This window comes from Echiichthys vipera, assembly GCF_963691815.1.
Source record: "Echiichthys vipera genome assembly, chromosome: 20".
Lineage (NCBI taxonomy): Eukaryota > Metazoa > Chordata > Actinopteri > Perciformes > Trachinidae > Echiichthys > Echiichthys vipera.
This window is the reverse complement of record NC_139845.1, coordinates 13,898,137-13,919,161: the sequence shown is the minus strand read 5'-3', so window position 1 is coordinate 13,919,161 and position 21,025 is coordinate 13,898,137. Positions and strand designations below refer to the sequence as shown.

The window sequence follows — 21,025 nt, the reverse complement described above, 5'->3', positions numbered from 1 at the left end:
AATTTAAAGACATTTCCTTACTGAGATATCACGTTCACAAGAATGAGAGGGATGCATGGACAACCCTAAAAAAAAGTTGCCTAGTGAAAAACAGATAGAATAGAGAAATGCATTAATGCATAATTTATTCCATCAAAATGATTGGTGGTAAGGGAATAAAGTGTAGGATGTTAAAGGAAAATAAAAACTTTAAAATTTCATTTTGTCAGTATCATGGCTCCATAAAAAATACAATTGTCTCAACACCCTGAGCTATAATGGGTACAGAAATGGGGTCTAAAGTAGAATAATAAGAGTTATGGAAGGAAACTTAACAATGTGGAATACGTCAATGTCTTTATTGCTGTTGTTGAGTGAAGCGTACAATGTTTAAAACATTCATCCAGTTGGAAACTGCCAACTTGTATGACACTGGGAATGTTAGAGAGGCTACAGATAGTGTGTTTTGCATAGGCTCCGCGCTACACAAACAAGTGTCGGGTTAAACATGGAAGAACTTAAAAAAACATAAAATGGACACAAGGTTGTATAAAACAAAAAATAACAACACGGCATAATGAAAACAAAAAGACATAAATGTCACATTAAATCACGCTTAACAATATTTTGGTCAAGCTCCCCTGCTCTTTTCAGGAGCCCTGGAATGTGATTGTCAGAATTTTGAGCAGTAGCATTGATCAATTTAATGCCCCGGCAAACCGTTAATATTATCATAGCTTGCAAAAACTATGAAAGGGAATGTTCTACTTAAGACCTTGTCTGTAAAAAATAAACATGAAAATCACATCATATCATACTAAGTTGCTTTGAGGCTATCATGTACTGTACCTCAGCTGTCATAAATGTTTTCATTGCAATCATAAGGCCTGAAGACTTACATAGTGGTAAATATCCTTGTATTATACTAGCATCTTGCTATATGCTTAGGCACCCTGATTTTACTTTGTATGCCCTCAATTAGAAAATAATTGCTGAGCATAAGAGTGTGCATAGAGGCAAAAAAGAAATGAGTAGAAGTTAAGGTAGATTTAAAAAAGAGGGTTGATTTGACGATTTCATACATTGTAAAACCTACAGCGAAGGCACCTTGTGCCCCTGCTTTTTAAGAGGAATGTCTGAAGATTTTAAAGTGATCAAACACATACACAAAAGCTACAAAAACAGCTAGAAATAGAAAAGGACAAAACACATTAAAACATAAATAAAATGACATAAAGGATAATAAAAGTCATAATGGCCTTCTGAATATTCAACACTCTATCACCATGGAAATTAACTGCCTGTTGGTGAAAAGTTTCTGGATACAAAAAAAAAAGCAAAAATACCTTTTGTTATGAGTATAAAGATGTTATATAAGATACAGTATGATAGGTCATATTCAAAACATCACATGTGCTAACATATATTACTCAGACCATTGCTGCACTATTGGTAAGACATAATAAAAGTGAAATCAGCTAAATTCTAGAAGTGCTTATATTTCTATCCTGAACTGGTGAACGTTGAATAAAATAGCAATGTGTGAAGCTTTTGCTTTAAATATAAATTAAAAAAAAGAGATGGAAAATGTACTGTATGAGGGAGGGAACTGATTTCACCCATCTCTTGGAATGTGGAAACTTTTTACTCCGTCTCTATCAAAACTGTCGGCATGGAGTACAACAGATAAATCTAAATTGAATTTGTTTTTTTTCCTTCCTGGCAGGATTGTATAAAGTAATTAGTAATAGTAATTACAAATGTCCAAATTTCACAGCATTTTGTCTCTTTTAGAAAGCAAAATTCATTGTGCAAAGGCACTATACGAGGCAACCGTACAAAAATATGATGCTGTTTTTGGTACAGTGCTTGGACAGCGTCTCTCCTGTCCCTCCATTTTCTTGGGGTCCCTCTTGGGAGTGTGATCATTATTTGGTTCTTAAGACAAAGTCAAAGGAAGAGTCTTGGATTGTCGTGGTCCCCAGCTTCAGTGGCTCCTTCAAGACATTAGTGTCCCATACCTGGTGAGAGACACAAGACAAGTTCATCAGCGGCTTTATAAGTCTGCAGACAGCTGTGGGTTAGTAACTCTGACCTTATGGCACAGTGGGTCAAACCAGGCAACAAACACCACATGCAGTTAACTGCAGCCTTCATGCAGTTCAAAGGCCACTTGATGTTTACTTTATAGGGATTATACTGAAAGTTCATGCCTTACCTAATATCAGACAGCTTTGGGGCTGCTGTCAGATGGCAAAGTAAAGCAGTGAAAATATTCTAAATACAGTGTAAACCTAAACTGGTACATTTTTTTTAGCTCCTGCCCCTGTCCACATCAGTACATTGTTTAGCTTTCATGCCTGTCATCCTGCCTGCTTCTTCAAACAGCAGGCCTATCGACCACCATCTACTGTAGATAATAACCTGACTATGGCTAAGTACCTCATACAACCCCACTTCAAAAAAATCCAAGCCATCTCTTTAATGAAATTTTGTATCAAATGTAATAGAAAAGACCTTCAGCGCATCCAGTTATTTATGTTTTTAAACAAGAAATAAAAATAATTTTACTGCTTTTGTTTCTGGGTCAAAATTCTTAAAATTCTTATTTCATTAACACAACAACAACATCAACGTTGAGATGGATATATTTCGGGGTGTTTGCTTGATTGACAGATCTACAAGACTTGTGTTGGCTGCTGCTTGCTTTACCCACTTTAGATTCACCCAGACTCCACTCAAAATGTGCTCAAATTTAGATTTGCTGACTCCAAGAGACTGACAAAATGACGGTAAACATAAAGCCAATAATCGACTTGTAAATACCCATTCTGAAAACTTGGGGTGACATCACACACACACACACACACACAGTATCTGTATATGCCTTTAAGACGTGCAGGCAGCCTGGTGATGTCCCGTGTGTGTTGGTTATTTTCCAAACTGCTAAAATTAATTTTGAATCAAGAGGCCAAACAACTCTCACTTGAAAGATATCGCTCTAAATTCAATACAGCCAGACATTTCCGAAATGGTGAACATTATTTTTGAAGTTCTCTATTAGAGCCAAGCATGTGGAGAGCTGCTAACTCACATGTGGTCCAGTGTGGTGTCAAATGTCTCTAAGGTCCTGCAGCCAACTACTAGGAAGAAATACAGAATCTATACAAAGCCTCTGTCATCCTCTGAGTCAGGCTGCGATGGTGTGATAATCTCCAGCATACCAGCTATTAATGTGACAAACTAGCCTGGCAGGAAAAAATATGTCTGAGCAGCACCAGTGGACCTGCACATGAGTGGAAAAGCTGAAAGGTTTGAGGGGCGTCAAGACGGCTGTTGAGTGGGTTTACAGAGGTGAAATTGGTGCGATGCTGTGCGCTGAACAAGCAACACATTACGCAGACATGTACAGAATCCCTCAAGGCCAAAACCCCTCCTCTAACTGCTGGGAGAACAAAGGGGGGCTGCACTCTAAATTTAAAATAGCATGCAACATTTAAGTGGCATCCTAAAATGCTGTGGTCCAAAAGGCCAAGCAGCAAACAAAAAAAGACTGCAGGGTAGGCTATGATAGGGTCTGTTATTGGTTTGTGAAACATGGTGTGGTATAAATAAATAAAAAAGGGCCAATGACAAGACGACATGCTAAAGACAAGGTCACACCTACAATATCTGAAAAGAAAATACCACAATTGGGACACAATTAAAAATATTTGTTGGTAGGAAGCCAGTGAGGGATCATGTGCTTTTCGCTGTTCCACTGAGCCAGGGAAATTTGTGTAAGAAAAATCCAGCCCTGCCTGAACCCAGTGGGTTGGATCAGATCCAATCGGGTTTGGGCTGGAGGTCAAAGCTCTAGTTTATTGTACACAAGTAGTCTGCCTACATGCCTATAAAAGCATATTGTTATTTTTTATTTAAAAACTAATTTTAATAATTTTCATGTTTTTACTAAAATCAACTAGAACAAAGAAAAAATGCACTGTGGCCAAACACAGAACAAGATGGTATTTGCAGTATGATTCAATTTTCTGCAGTATGCATGCCCACATGGCTGCCCACCCATTTGTGTTTTTTTTTGCGTACACATTCACAAGATCTAAACCCCATAGAGAATCTCTGGAAAATCCTTGGCAACAAAGTAATGTCTAAGAAACCCACTACAGTTACTGAACTGTGGAAGAGACTGAAGAAGAATGGACCAAAATTAAACCAGAGCAGTGTGAGAAATTAATGATGTCCTGTGGCCGCAGATGTGCTGAAGTCATTCAAAGCAAGGGCCTCTACACTTCTATATTCACTTCTATACTATATATCTATATATCTATATATAGATAGATGTATAGATATATCTATATATATACTCAGTCTTTTTTTTTACCGTCACTGGGTTTAACCTGAGCCAAGTCATATATATGAATATATATATATATATTCATATATATGGCTTGGCTCAGGTTAAACCCAGTGACTGAGTATATATATAGATATATCTATATATCTATCTATATATATATATATCTATATATATATATATAGATAGATATATAGATATATCTATATATATATACTCAGTCTTTTTTTTTAACCGTCACTGGGTTTAACCTGAGCCAAGCCATATATATGAATATATATATATATTCATATATATGACTTGGCTCAGGTTAAACCCAGTGAAGGTAAAATAGAAGACATTTAAATTTTGAAAGTGCATTAACAGTATAAAACAGTAGTGCAGCAGCAACTGAAATTGGCGACACTAGTGCCACCCTTTGGAACTGAAGCCTTGCATACTGTACTCATGCTGATGGATTTGCCAGTGTAAAATGGTGCCAAATTGCTGGCATTTTGCGAATATGAGGCTCTGACTAACATTACACTCTCTGGCAAACTGGAAATCAATTGTTCTTTGGGGCTCTACAAACAGTAGACAGCACAGCGCAACTTGCTTTGTCAGCTATATATATATTTTTTTTTCTGGAACTTTTTTTTTTTAAATTACAAGCTATTGGATCGATGCCCAGCGGAAACCTGATCCAGCCTTTTAGGCAGTATCAGAGGAATGTCTGATCTGGTGCCTTATAAAAACTCACCGTTGGCGACTGATTTGGTCTCTTCTCTGCCTGCCACCTGGAAAAAAAAGACAGGAAGGTAACAAGGCCGCAAAGAAGAAGACAGATGTCTAAATTAGGCAAAGCATACCAGCAAAGCCTCCAGACATAGCTGCGACTGCTTCAAACCACTTCTGATCTGACACTTCCAACTATACAGACTCTTGAACCTATCCATATCTCCCTCACTGATCATTACCCTGCTCATCTGGCCATCCCTGACATCACAGCATAACATGGTTAGCTAATGACAAGGTCGCTAACTGCTACCTTTCCTGTCCAGGGCCCTTTTTACGTCAGTGCAGACCACCGCCTGGGGCCCTCCAACTCAGCTACTCACTGTGGCGGACCACAACGTCTGCTCTACACAGCAGCTGTTGGCTGCAGGAACACACTACTACCAGGCTAGGATGGAAGGTAGAAAGGTTTATACTAAAGTTAGTGGGTAGGTACAACATTTAGTCTTTTTTAAATGTGTGGTTTCAGTTGTACTAAACAGCTCTACAAACACAGATTTATCTATGTATGGTAATACATGGATAAGACATTTTATTCAACTCAGGTTTAGTCATTTAGTAATGTCAAAGTGCCACTGTGCCACTCAGCAAGGCATTTTACTTGCTGTAAACAATTTCGCCATTAGGGCAATATACTGTAAAGCCAAGTGAAGCGGGACTAAGAGTAGCGATTTGTGGTCATCAGAAGAAGGAGCCTTGATGTGATACAGCCATGTGGGAAAAGCATACAGCCCGCAGTGGGACAACAGGCACACTGTTTAAAGGTTTTTTACGCCACAAAATTTATACTGATAATGGAATCAACAGCCTAATGCTTTAAAATTGGCTTTACTGCGGATTTGTTGATATATTCTTTGTTCATTTTTATCTTTCAGCACTTTCAACATTTGGCACACATGCTTTACAAGTTTCATTCCTAAATGCACTTTGAAAAGCAGTTGGTGTTTTATGCTCAATATTTAGAAAATGCGTACAATTACATCCTCTAAAGCAGAGATTTTCAAAGTGGGAGGCAGGCCTCCCCATGGGCGCTCCGATCAATTTTAGGGCAGGCTCAGAAAGAATATTACATTAGTTTTTAAGATTATCAAAAAGAAGATCACATAGAATAGCCTTAATGTGTGTGTTTTGGTTAAAGAGATAGTTGAGATATACAGTAGTTTTGGAGAATGTTAATGGTGTACAACATATTTGTCAAATTATGAATATTGAACTGTGGGCCAAAGCTCTTAGATATTACCATTAGGATTAATATAAGCAGTAGCGTCCAACAACAGCAGAACAGAGCACAGCTTAGCAACAACAGAGCAAAACGTTGACAGAGTGACAGCAGAGTGTGAGGTCATTCTGTGACAAGCGCTTTGAAGAAATGTGGAACTATTACACCTTTACCTCTCCAGGTTTATTCCAGATTTAAAGGTGAGGTCAACTAGCTATCAGAGTTCTTTAAAACAAAAGCAAACAAAAGTAATTGTTATTCCCTTTGCTGTGACACCAGGGTCAGAATCGTGATATTATTTAATTTTCCCACACCACATCTTTAAAGGTCCCATATTGTAAAAAGTGAGTTACCATGTCTTTTTTTTTTAGTACAAAAAGAAGGGTCAAGGTGCTATGTAAATACTGTGAAAGTATCAAATGCTGAAATCAAGTGCTGCTACTGTGCAGGTGGTCTTAAAGAGACAGGCGCTAAAACGGAGCTCTTCAGACAAAGTGTGAATACAGGTTTATTCAGACGGATAGTATGAGCATGATATAGGACCTTTAACAAAATGTTTTCTTGATTGACATCTGGAAAACTACGAAAACCCACGGGAAATCCTTTCAAGACCACAAACCAAACTGGCATAGTTAGAACTTCATCTGGATGATCACTTGGTTTTTTCCCCCTGATGGTTGAGACTGGTATTCTGATCACCGTGCAAATTCCTCATTACGACACCAGTCAATAGTTTGAAATGAATAACAGCTACCTTGGTTGGAGAGGCACCTTTGTTTTCCCATAGACTTCTCTTGTTGGTGACATCAACAGGCTTCAGGTCCTGTCAGAGAGAGACAGAAAACATGAGGCAAAGACAAAGACAAAGCATCATATCAGCGGTGCTCAGACTGCCCAGCATTTGTAGGTCAATTTGAAAAATAGTTGTCAGTCTGCGGTAAATGGCAGAGTATCTGAGATGTAATAGAGAAGGAATTATAGAGGACAGAGCGGTTGATGAAAGAGGGTGAAGGTTGACAGACGCTGTCAAGCAGAGAGGTGCTTGTTGCGAGAAAGTGGAAAAAAGCATTCTCGCTAGAGGCTATTCTCTTTCAAGACACTCCATTATTATGAAAAATAAAATTCAGAGACAGGAATATTCAGAAAGGAAACATTCCCGTGTTGGACACTCTTTTGGAAATACTTTTCTGCAAATTTTCCTCTCATATCCTCATTCTCTACTGCTGTGTGTTACTTATTTAAGCAAAAAGCCTAGAGATGGAAACTCTAAACATAAATATTTGGGTGAAATACGGTTAAGAGCGAAGAGAGGCATGATACTCTGGCATGGCGCCATACACATAAGCAGGACTGAAAAGCACCACTCTGCACGAAAAGCTTATGATAAGCTTAAGATGAAATGCTGAAATGACACTGTAAACCAAACCGATGCCAAATCTTCAATACCCACATGTTCTGCATATGTATATTATGACAGATGGAAGAGTGGACTATAGCAAGCTCAGACAATTTAGACAGCTTTTTTTCCTTTTGGCCACCAGGTGGTGCCAGACGGATGGTACCTCAACCTGACTTTCTCACCTCGTTTAAAATAACATATACATATAATGTATAGAACATGACCAGCAGAGTGACATAGTAATAATAATAGTAATAATAATAATAATAATGATGCAGGGCTGATACAAGTGTGAGAGTACTGCAGAGGGTTTTCTGCAGTGACTATATCTCAGATGTTACAGGATCACTGTTTGCACACACAACTGGCTGACTGAATCTTTAAAACAAAATCCCTTTAGAAACACATCACTTAAAATTCCTAATATAAATGATATGTAAACAATACCATAATAAGCTAATACAAATTAAAACTTAAAACTTATTCACTACGTTTTTATGTGATTTGACTGGATTTGATTGACAGATGGGCAAACAACTCATCACTTGTCACCAGATTCTGATTAAAATGTTGGTACATCCTGATAGTGCTGCAGGAATGAGTCCTATGAACATCCGGTAACCTCATCTCAAAGTCAATTTAATGTTTTTTTAGTCAGATGCCGGAAATACGGTCTATTGTTAACACAAGCTTAAGAGATTTTCATGTTTAGCTTGACAACATAAATTACGCCTGTAAAAACCCCAATTGTGAATTTTGAAGCCCTCACACCAGGGGCGTCCAATCCTGCTCCTGGAGGGCCCCTGTCCTGCATGTTTTAGGTTTCTCTCATTATCAAGCAGCTGAAGCTTGTCACAGTTGTTTGACGATCTGAGACTCAGGGCCTCACACGGTTTGCTAACAGCCTAATGAGACTACAGAGGTTGTCAAATGTCATAAAGCAAAACACCGGAGATCAGTTGGAAGCTTATGCATCAGAAATCATCAAAGTGTTCATTTGTGAAGATTATCTTGCTGAACAAAATGTGCAAGCATCATAAACTTGTTCGCCACAGAGCTTATTTTCTGCAATAATCAAAAAATCCAGTGGAATAATCCTATTGGTTTTTTGTTGAGGGAACCAGGGGAGATGCTAATTTCTGGGTTGGACTACAAAAAAATTGTCATCTCTGCAGCCCTCTATTGGTGCATTGATATATGTGACATGCCCACTTCAAACCAGTGAGAAGAGCACATGAATAAATAAATACATTTATCCCTCATGAAATAACCGAACCTGGTCTAAGTTGGGCAGAAAATTGTGTGTTCATGTAAGACTGCTTCGCTCATTGCAAAAAGGTTATTAAGATTTATTTTTTAGTGCCTTTAAAGTAAATGTGTAGATCTGAGTTTTATAGAAAAACATCTTTGATAAGTCCATACATTTTGATACAAATCTATGATAGTGGTTGCTACGGGGACCACCTACCGTTGGCCTTCCTCCTGGCGTTTTGCCGCTCTCCGGGGTTTTATTCAGCCAGTCGTTAATGCGACCTGCCACGCCTGTCTTCATCACAGCTGCTTCCTGTTTGGATAGGGTCAGAGGTCAGCTAAGCCTGGTCGTCATCAGCAACAAGGCTGAGCAGGAAGTGCCTGTGAATTGAATTCTCTCTCTCTCTCTCTCTCTGCTCCAGTCACGCACAAAGTTTTATCACCTCCACCACTTTGTCTTTTACCTTGAACGGGCTACCGCCAACTCCAGGTGAGCCGAACACGTTGCCTTTCTCCCACATGCTCTTGATGTTTCGGATGCTGTCGGTAACCATGGGAAGATCCACCGCTCCAGAGCGAGGGGATCGAGACTCCTTGTTCTCTCTCTGCTGAGACAAAGTAGTGGGTTTAAATTGGTAAAAAGAGGGGATGGCTGTTCCTGATCACAGCTCAGATACTCGTCTTTTTTGAAAACAAACACATGAGCTTGTTAATAATAATGATGACAGATTCGGAGTGGCCTCTAGCTCACTGGGTAGGGTGCGCCTCCCATATAGGCCCAGTCCTTGGCAGCGACTGCGTTCAAATCTGCCCTGCAGCCCTTTGCTGCATGTCATCCCCTCTCACTGTCTCCCCCCTTTCCTGTCACTCTTCAGCTGTACTTGGAAGTAAAGTCAAAACAGTCCAAAAAATGAATCTAAAGACAGTGACAGATTCCCAAATTGGAATAGATGAGTACTTCCGGGCAATGTTTACTCCAAGAATAGCAGATTTTGTGAGTTGTAAATGTAATTTTATTCAGGATTCTATAGATATGTGTCAGTATTGTTGCTCAAATCTGATTTCAAATAGTCTTTTACATTAACAACATGATTTGATGAGCTTTGGCCTTTTATCTGGATGTGAGAGCGAGGTTTTTATTTTGTTTACTATTGTCTTTGAAACTGGGAACCTCACTGTACATTTCTTTAAATAACAAAAGAAGAACATTTTCTAATCATGTAAGATGTAAAAGACTGAGTTTACGATTCACATGTGAAATATTTAAGTTAGCCACTTCCTTGGATAAAGCATGGGAGATGATGTTTACCATGAGGATAAACGTAAACTTAATTCATAATCTTTCTTATTTAGCTTCTGGTATACAATATATTTCAAATGTGCACATAAATGAATGTCATTTTAAAGTATAAAGGAGTACATATAATGCTAACTGATGTTTTTTGTTGTTGTTGTTGTTTATGTATTCCTGTAAGAAGTCTTTTTATATTTGTGAAGTTCAATATATAACTGTCTTTTAATCCTAAGTGGGATAGGGCAAATGCTTTGCAAGACACAGAGAAAAAAACATTTAGTGACTACATTGTCATGTGTCACCCATGTTGATTACAGTTGCAGAAATTCTGACCTGAGCAGCTGATGTGTACTGCTCCAGCCTGTTGTCAATCTTGGACACCACAGGAGAATGAGACGCCTTCATTGTGCTGCTGGGCAGAAGCAAAATACTTAGCAAACACAGTATGAGACCACTTTGGATATTATACACAGTGTGGTCAACCCTCTTTAGTGCCTTGAGAAGAGAAGACTTACAACCCAGAGTGGGAATTTAACTCTGGATTACATTCTTTGTATTCAGCAAAACAGGACTGCAAGGCTCACATGCTCCACTGAAAGCTTTGTCAGTAGGAAAATAACAAACATGATCTGTCAGATGATGCTCAAGTATGTTTTTACCTCTTCTGTGCAGACTTGTTCAGGAACTCTGCTCTCTCTCCAATCTGTTGAGGAAGGTTATTAAAGCTTAGGTTAATAAATGTCGCAGACATCGCTGCAACACATTTTCCTAAACCTAAACTTCCTTTCAATTCCATTGCTTCTGTTGTGTCTTTAATTATTTGATGTACGAGTAGTTTCAGTGTAAAAACCCATTCCTGACTTGAGTCAGATGGTTCATAAACTTAGATATTTCATGACATAATTGCCAATAATCTCAAATATCTAATTTGGTCTCTTCTCCTGACCAGCAACACACAATGTACCTGATTGTTCCCTGTGTGCATAATGCTCTGAAAGACACACGCACACACCCACACACCCACACAGAAAAAACACAGCAAGTCTCTTCCTATCAGCTGTTGGACTGTGGGAATGTTGAGGATTGTTTATGATAGACGAAAAAAAGACTAAAAGAGGGAGCAATGCATGCGTTCCTTAGGCGCTCACAAAAAACCTTTAAACGGACAAAAGAAGAAAGTACAGAAACAGCTCTCTCCCCCTCTCCCTGTGAAAAAGGACCTTGCGCTGGGCTGCTACCGAATGTGGGAGTTCCCAAAATACTCTCAGACAGGAAATTCCCCATTCTCAGATGCGTTTTAAAGAGCCATGGCCATCCGAACGCAGTTACAGTAATCCTGTTAACCCTAATCGCTTTCCTGCATCCCAGCAGCCTGTCCTTCATTCTGTCGCTCTGTCCTTCTCTCACAGAGAACGCTGTACTTTATCAACAGTACTGAGCAGGGTTATGCTGGTTTACTGCTGATAACGTGTGGGCGAGCTCTTGGGACTGTGTGTTCCACTGGGAAGTGATTGCTGATAGCGAGGCAAATTTCTGTAGTGTAACAGGAGCCAAAATATGGCAGTTGTTCTGCAAAAAAAACGCATAACGACAAAAGACAATGATGAAAACAATGTATTTTCTCAACGGTATGCATGCCATTTTGAAATCTTTCTGTTTCCAACTGCAGTAGGCAGCTGTTTGCAATAAGAAAGCTCTGATAAATCGACTGTAAACTACCTGCCCAGCACCAAACCACAGGCAGACTGAGCGAATAGCTTGCTGGTGAACATAGTGGAGTATTTAAGAGCTAAAGAGCCAGAACTCAGAAGTTGGTGAAGACCAAAGCAGAGCTAGAAGAGTGAAAATTGGATTTACATTCAACAAGTGACTAGAAACACCAAATGTTGCTCTGCAACTGCTGGGTGTGCAAATAAATTAGCCATATCAACTTTATCAGTTGAATATTTTAAGACATGCATCAAAACTGACAACTTTTAACTTGTTGTCTATACGTTTTGGTTGTCTATACGTGGCATTCAACTTAAAGCAATTATAGTGAAAAACTTTCCCCAATCAAGTAATAGAAAAAAATCCACAGTTGTAAGACAATATACAGTGCAACACACACAAACACACCAACAAAAACAGCTGTACCTACAGTGAACATTACCACAAAGTAAAGCTGTGTCTGTGAGGTGAATGCAGCAGGATGGAGAATAACAGTTCAACATTATTTACAAAACTGACCACAAGCAAACAATGTACTCAATTACAGTCCGATCAGACCTCACACACCATTAGAGCCAAGTCTGGAGTCTCACCGGGACGAACAGATGGATATTACAGCTAACTGTCACTAATTAGATTTTCTCCACTGGCTGAAAATCCCCCTCGATTTTCAGCATGTGGGAGTTGGCTTTTGGCAACACTGGAAACATTTATTCACTTTTGAGTTGATTAAACGTTCCTTCGCCGTGACAAACATATATCTTTGGATGAGGTGGGGAGGGGGCATACACTGGGTTGATGTTTCTTTTCCGGGTGCCGTATTTCTTGTGACAAACAGGTCAAAAGGTCAACAAAATTTCAAAGTGAAATATCGAAAAACTTGCAAGCAACTGACTTTCCCCCCCACATTTTCCCACTAGTTCATCAAGGCTCTTGCTATTTTTGACCACCTTCATCTCAGTCAGATACCACCTCATGCAGAGAGCTAAAAGAGGTGAGAAGTGCAGATGGAGGGTCATCTGGCACTTAATCTCTCCAAATATTTTGAATGTTTAGCTTGAGCTTTGCTGCACTGCCGGATGAGTGGGATTTGCAGGTTTTGGAGAACCATTATATTAGCTCCATTACGCTGACAACTGTACTGGACGGGATGCGAATACAGACAGAAACATACAACACAGGCAAAGTCTTTCATAGTTAGAATTGTTTAAACTACTGGAATGAAACATCCGTGTTTATGAAGAACTGTCGGATTAATGACCACTCGCTTAAGCCCTCCCTCGAGCAGCAATTGTCTAATCATAGTTTAGTAACCGTGACTAGGCATGGCAGGCCTGTCAAGCTTTAACACATGTTGAAGCTTTGAAAAAGGCTGTACAGAGTAGTGAGAGAATTATTCTGCATCTAAATAGTTTGAAGGGTCATATTCTTTTTGCTTCAACATGAACTGCAATCATTAGCATTTCTGTCCATCTATCTTAAATCCCACAGTAGTAACATAATGCTTCTTCCAAAGACGCATATAAAAAGGAGAGTTCACCCCAAACTCACGCAAAAATGTGCAGAAGGAAGCATGCTTATTGACAAGAAGCCCATGCTTGTGAGAATGCGAGATGCAAACAATAATGGCTCCCACAGCAAGGTCGTACATGGACGGACCACTAACACCTCTGCGGTTGTAGTTTGGTAGCTTTGAGCACCACAGGCTGAGTACCATCTAGTTCCATTATATTCAAGAGAAGGTGGACTTTACAGCCAATATCTCCAACAATGGGCAACTCACACCAAAACAGTCCAGATTGGTAAATAGCACTACAGGTAAAATCAAAAATATGTATTTTTGATACTGGGGTGAACTGTGCCTTTAATTAGTTGATTATATCAGCTTTTTAGGATGATCGAACGCTCTGTCTGGATCTTTATTGTATGAGGGGAAGTTAAGCAGCAAAACAGGGTTACATTAAAACAAAAGAACAGTCTTAACAGAGCTTTTTCCTTATCAAACTTATAGTACTAGGATTAACTATTTCTGATATTCAATACAAAACAAGGCTGTTCCTTTATTTCCATGTCTTCTACACAGATCATCAACTTGTGAGGATGTTCACTTTTTGTCTGAAACATGTCTTAAGCATGATATCATGTATGTTGCCATCAAGACTGATTTGTTTAAACTCAAGGACCCAAAAGAATAACTAAGAATTTTGAGTGCAAGGACTATATATATATATATATATATATATATATATATATATATATATATATATATACAGGTTTATACAGTAATAATAGCTATGAGACATGGGGGTTAGTGAAAGGTCAAGTGGCCAATGAAATTGCACTGACACTGTTGGACGCGGGGGTTAAAAATGGCGCACCAACCTTCAGAGAGGAGCCTCTGGGACTGACACACTTGAAGGGTCTTCCCTCCCCGTCCATAGTGTCTTCCACCTTCTGTCTCTTCTCAGCTGCCTCTGCTCTCCTCCTTTCAATCTCCTCCTTCATCTTCCTCTTCTCCTCCTGAGAAAAGACAGATGTGTTTTAGAGTTGAGGCGGTTTAGCAGATGCACATTTGAGCACAATATTGGAAAGTCATTTTTTTTTTACTTTGCAGCATCTTTGGATTTGACAGGGAGCTTTCTGTTAATTTCATTGGAGCACAATGTAGGTGGCGCTCTGTTCTTTGCCAGCCCAGCCATGCAGGATATTGCTGCTCATGCTTCTCTTGTATTTACTCTAAACAAACCACTGTTTGCTGCTGGAAACCTTAAGTACGCTTCCTGTGCACGAGTGGATTTTTCCTGGGAACTAACTAACAGAGCCAGAGCGTTTGGAGCAGCAAATACAAAGTCCTTACACAAGACTGGGTATAAAGTGAATGACTTGAAAGTGATTTATGAGTTATTGTATTGAATAGCATAAGCCACCAACATGATAGACAACCAGGATTTCACTAATCAGGAATGTGGCCAACTCAGACGATAGATGTGCCACTTTCTAATTGATTTACTTACTTTATCTAATGAAGCAGGTCAGGAACAAATTCAATTACTCAGAACAAATTCTTATTTACAGTGATCGCCTGCCTCGGGAAAAAAAAGCCATTTTGGGAAGCTTGGGACATGCACACTATCAACAGCTTTTTTACAATCAATGTATAAACCATTTGTACTGTATTCATAAGAGGGCTGGTGCTTGGCAATATATCAGCCCTCTCCAGAAGCCTTGTCTTGGTTAATTAGACTCTCTGTATCTCTGGGCCATCTTTTAATTACAAACCAAAAGGCCTCATTAACATCACACAAGAGGAGAAGAACAGGGGCCGATAGCGAGAGATGGGCGGCCACATTCGGAGCCAAGATCAACAAAAAAGACCAGACAGTAATAGTGAGAATGCAGAGGCCTCAGAGCGAGCGGATGAAAAAATGGACGACATCGCGTGGTGGTTGAATACAGATGTAAACACAGGTTATCATATTTGAGATACATAAGGATGGAGGTCGTTATTAAAGGAGGAAGAAGGAATGACAATCATGAGTTACGAGTCCGGGGCACCAAATAGCTTGAGTCATGATAACAGTGAAGTATGGCGAGATAACGTCACCGCCGCGCTAGTATGAGTGTGATGCATGGGTTTCAGCTCACACTGGTGTAAATGCTAAATCAACATGGAAGTGGTGGTGTGGAAAAACAAGGAGAGGACACATGTTTTGAAATTAAGTGATATTACTGGAAGATATTAAAGTAATAAAAGAGACAAATGCACCTAAAATTAGGGGTGTGCGGTAAATATCGTTGTCTATCTAAATTATTGTTTTAACGATGAGTGAAATCACTATATAGAGTATGTTCCTCATTTTGCAAAAAACTATCAAAACAAAAATTTTTGAGAGGCCACATATTCACGACCTGATCAAGCCTAGTGGGGCAGACTACTGTCGGCGCTGCCAGATTGGGCTGTTTTCAGCCAAAATATTTGGCCTGTTTTGTCTGGATTTTGTGTGTGTCTGTAATCTCAATTGCGAAACCCTGACTGTGGCTTCAGAACGCATGGTGGTTCACGCTTCACAACAACAACAAACCAGGCTAACGTTGCTGCGTGTAGTTAAGTCAAAAATGAGTGAACAAACAGCGGCAGGAGACAAAACACAAACGAAAAGACGGCAATCAGCAAACCATGCTGGAAAGCGGTTGCTGTCAAAGACAGTGCAACAACAAACTTGTCTCACCGCCATTGTAGTCGGGGAATGACTGTAACAGCACTGTAGCACACTTTCTACCTATAGTATAGTTGTGACATCATAACTATACAGAAGTCCTGATGGCTCGATTAAAGTCACAGTTTCTGAATATGGACAGTGTGCATTTCTCTGTGGATCGAGTGTTTTGTGATAACATTGACGTAGTTAGCTTAGCCTGCGAGCTTCCACTTACAAACTTAACAGCACGATGTAGTGTTAAATTGTAAATGGATGTACTGTATGTCTTAAATCAATAATTGTACAAAATATTATATTAATATTATTACAATTTGTATACTAGGTTGTTTGCCACCCGGAGCTTGATGTTGGTGTTCCAAAAATGTTTTTTTTCCTCTTTTGAAAAATGTGAAACTGTACAATACCTGCAGTATTTCAGTTTATATTTCCTCACAAAAAAGAAGTGAGGAGAATACAAATTTCAGTTTGACTTTAACAAATCATCAAGAAGAAACTGGATAAAAGGGAGAACAGAAACACAGACAGACAGAGCCGAACCGATCAAACAGCATCAATAAAGTGACATCCCTCTCTCTTCCCTACCTCCTCTCTGGCTTTTCTCTCTGCCTCCTCCTGCTTCTTCTGCCTCTCCTCCTCCTCCAGCACCTTCTTCCTCTCCTCCCTCTTCCTTTTCAGCTCCTCCAGCTCGACTTCTGCCTCCTGCTGCTTCTGCCTCATTCGTTCGAACTCCTCGCTCTCCGCGTCATCGCGGCGGCGCTTCAGCTCCTCCAGCTTGCGCTCTGCCTCCAGGCGGGCAGCGTCGTCCTGCTCTTCACCCGCGGACACCTCGGGGGAACGCACACTGCCGCGACTAGGACAGAAACGGGTCAGAGCACACATGCAGGTCAAAACAGAAACAAAAACCGTGGAAGTAGGATGACGACATTCAGGTTAACGCTTGACATTTGATACGACCTGAATAATTAAACGTACAACATAACAAGGATTTGTCTCTTTCATGGAAAAGCAAACACACGCTGACAAAAACAAATGTGCACACGTACAAACACCAACAATCACCTTCGCAAAGATAGTGTTACAGCACAGCTCAAGTTTCATCCAGTGTTTCCCGATGGGGACTGACTGTAGGTGACCCATGTCTAAAACACACTTCTTCTCTGCTACGGCTGACTGCTCAACACAAACAGTTTGTTTGCTTGAAAACTGATTCAGACAGCTTTTTCAATTATTTTGCAGATGCCCGAGGCAATAGTTTTTTGTTTTTTTTATATCTTGTTTCTGTTTGTATGTTGTGGAGTTTTTTTTCCCTTTCATTTTGTATAGTAATGTGATTCTGTCTTATGTGCTGCAGAACAGGAACCTGCTGTAAACCAGATTTGACTGAATCAGGCCAGTTTAATCATTAATGTTTAGTGTTACTTTGAATCTTTTTACTTCTTCCTGTAAAACAGTGGCATTGAAAAATTAATGAAATACTTCCACGCATTTATTCCAGCCTGAGCGACAAAAAATAAATGTCAGGCAGCACATGCAAACGCTGACTTCTTCTCCATCATTTTCACAATGAGGCATTAGTATAATTCTGTATATGAAGGACATATTTAGTATCTGTTAAAATGTACTGCATTTTATTTTAATGTCAAAATATTTTTTTTTTCTCATAGGAATGTGTCTTTTCCTCACACTTCTGGATATCTGTTTTTGGAAAAGCAACAGGTTGTGGTGGTTGTGTACCATGATCTTCTTAAGTGACCTGCGTGTCAGGAATATTAGATCACTGCAGTCAGTTTACACAACTGGTCAAGTGTAGCCAGGCACTGATATATTATCATGCCGTCATAATTGCTGATTTTTCTTCATTTTAATGTTTTACTGACAATATCGGGACAATTGGGGGAATTGAAATTTCTAAGTCACATTTCATTGCCAAATTAGCTTCAAAATAAAAGCACCATGCCTAGTTTTAGATTAAAAGAAAATCATTATTTAAAACATGACTAAAAAAGGCAATTTGTTTTGCCCCATTTCGTGTCATTTCATCTGATCTATAACGACCCTAAAAGTCCTCGAAATCCTCTAAAAAACAAACAAACAAAGCATACATATTGGTGCATCCCAAGTAATTAGGATAGCATATGTGAGAATGGATTAAATATACAATTTTAGTAATATTTTAGCAATAATGCACATTCAGGTAATACTTTTAGATTTTTCAGGCATGCACTCTTAACTGGTAACAAATTGGGACGTTGAATAGAATTGAGTTCCTTGAATGATTCATCAGACCAGGCTTGCCCAAATTTGGCCTCGCTGGAAACCAGGACGTCCTGGATGTGTGCACTGTTGTGTCTGCGTACCTGAGGGTCCTCTCAGGTTTCCTGTGCTGTTTGGGAGCCTCCTCCTCCTCTTCCTCCTCGTGCAGCCCTCCGTTCTGCTTCCGCTGTTCCTCCCTCTCCTCCCTGGCCCAGTCTCTCTCATTCACCTGCACAGAAACATCCACAGGGACAGTAAGCATAGATGCGAACGGTGTGTAGCCTGAATGGGCAGAGTCAGTCATGTGACATCACAGGATGTCGAATGACAAAGGGAAGTAGAGGCCACCCCAAACAAAGAAACGCAGAACATCACGTAACACAGCGTCCACTCCAGTATTACTACGGAGACAGGATTATCTAACATGTGATCACCATGGGACAAGTGTCTCCAGCCCTGTATTTTATCTTGGACTATTATCAAAAACAAGTTTTATAAATTATAATCATTATGTGTCTGAGCCGAATAAGTACACTACCAGTCAAGCTTTTAAAGCACCATATATTATTAACCTGTAGCACAGAGGGTATATTTGTCCTAGTGTTGATGCCATAGTCTATGCATTTTCTTTTACCATAATATAGGCTGGTGGGCCTTTTCAGCACACCTGTCTTTAATAAAGCACTCGTTGAGACTCTCTTTATGACAGGAAGGCTTGCTCAATAATACAGTATATACTCTCTGTAATTAGGTATTTGCAATAGTCTGAGATGTAGAGGGTTCACATCAGCTTAAAACAGAGGGAAAAAAATCCCTCTATTATTACAAAGAGGAATAAGAAATGTCAAAAGAAATGTACCTCAACAGGGAAAGTGCCAAGAAACATGAAGGGTCTTACAGCACCGTTGTTTACACTATCAAAGGCATGATAGGAAGGAGCTCACATCAAGGGCGTTTTGTTTGCCTGCTTTGTTTGTAAGAGAAGCTACACAAGAAATCCAGGTGTAAAGAATTCACTTCAACTGTAGAGAAGAGTTTGGGAGGCTCGGCTTACGCCTGGGTCCCACACTGTTTAGTGTCCATAATTCCATATATTATAAAGAGTACGCCCCCTATTTTTCAGAACAAGGAAATGCATCTTTGAACCGAAGAACAGAAATTGCGCCGAAGAGATGGGAGGAAAGTTCATTTTGTGTGTTTTTCACCGCCCAGTGTTACGGAATATGCATGACATACCAAGACAAACACAGGACAGAATGTAATAATGAACTCTCAAAATCTCAAACCCTTTTATTTAGCTTTGATTTATGTTGTATCTGCTTACCATATATTTTTGCAAAATAACATTACTCAAATTTACAACAGTTACAATAGCTGAACGAGTTGCTTTTTAATTATACAAATAAACATTTTCACTATCATTATTGTCAAGCAACTGAATTGAATGAAATAGCCTAAATAAATAAAACATTTCAGCGAATTCTGGACAAATTCTAGATCAAAAACGGAAACAAGGCATTATGGGTTACTGGATGAATTGAAAGCCTATATTGACGCATTCAATTAGTTGAATAATGTTCATAGGATTGCCTGGATGTTACTAAACCTACTAAACTGCTGAAAATGAAAAATGTAAGTTTGGGATTCGTACATTTATTCCTATGTCATTTGGACATTTTCATTATTTATTTTTTCTAATTTATGGGGTTCTAAAATGAAAAACTCATAGTCTGGTGTCAAACATTTGACTGGAAGAATACACATGATATGATGGCTCAATGATCTCCTTATAATGTCCCCTTGCCGTAAACACCCTTATTATTTTAAATTACATTATGTTCCTCTGCTGCATTGAGGTTTTTGGAGTGGAGTTAGTGTAAGAAGTGTTGCTGCTCTCATAGCTGAGGTGGAAGACATGCAGAAAAACATTGTGACCAATAACATGTATGCCGAGTTTGCAAACCGTGCAAGCCAAACTGTGACGACACGGGGTGTCTGGGTAATTTCAGTGTCTGGCTCCAACGTAAATCACAAAGTCAAGACTTATTAAGAGATATTTTTGTGGTTTAATCTGGAAAGATTTCTGAGTACATATCTTCTTGAAGATGCTTAAAGACACTGAAGTTACCCAGAGAGATTTTCTGTGCTGTGCATCACACCTATACTGAAAATCTTACCACTTGCATAATACCTCATTATCCTCTGACTGTAGTATGTCAGATACCTCATTGTCCTCTTCAGTGTAATTTCTGAGACTCATAGACTTATTTTCTGATGAATAATGTACATTATCATCCTCAGGTACCTCCTCAGTCTCCTCGGATGCTACTGCATCCTCCTCAGCCTCTGAGTTTGTTGACCTGGCCTGGTTTGAAACCTTACTGACTACTGAATGTGTTTCTTCTTCAGCGAGTTCCTATGAAAAAAGGTTTATAGCAGTTCTTTGAAAGAAAGACCAGTGATTGCCTCAAGGATTTGCATTAAGAAGTCAATAAATTGTTGACCATACCTTGTTTTCAATTTTAGATTCTTCAGTTGATTCCTACAGAAACAAGCATCACATTTGCAGGGA

The 21,025-nt window shown here is 39.4% G+C and overlaps 1 protein-coding gene across 4 annotated transcripts in view; it reads right to left on the bottom strand.

The window, feature by feature from the left end:
* Window positions 1-319: 319 nt before the first annotated feature.
* Window positions 320-21,025, bottom strand: part of cald1a (caldesmon 1a) — a 61,393-nt gene continuing 40,687 nt past the window's right edge. The window contains exons 5-17 of one of the 4 annotated variants that reach the window (XR_014593656.1): window positions 20,963-20,995; window positions 20,645-20,869; window positions 18,558-18,682; window positions 16,783-17,050; window positions 14,363-14,500; window positions 10,930-10,973; window positions 10,604-10,679; window positions 9,441-9,581; window positions 9,194-9,289; window positions 7,081-7,149; window positions 6,500-6,551; window positions 5,073-5,109; window positions 320-2,000 (exon numbers count right to left, since the gene is read on the bottom strand). Coding sequence is in view for 3 of the 4 variants with exons in the window: in XM_083934748.1 (XP_083790874.1) it covers window positions 1,987-2,000; window positions 5,073-5,109; window positions 7,081-7,149; window positions 9,194-9,289; window positions 9,441-9,581; window positions 10,604-10,679; window positions 10,930-10,973; window positions 14,363-14,500; window positions 16,783-17,050; window positions 18,558-18,682; window positions 20,645-20,869; window positions 20,963-20,995 (1,266 nt within the window). In the remaining variant the exon portion in view is untranslated. The remainder of the gene's footprint in view (window positions 2,001-5,072; window positions 5,110-6,499; window positions 6,552-7,080; window positions 7,150-9,193; window positions 9,290-9,440; window positions 9,582-10,603; window positions 10,680-10,929; window positions 10,974-14,362; window positions 14,501-16,782; window positions 17,051-18,557; window positions 18,683-20,644; window positions 20,870-20,962; window positions 20,996-21,025) is intronic. The other 3 variants (XM_083934748.1, XM_083934749.1, XM_083934750.1) reach the window with 3 other exon arrangements.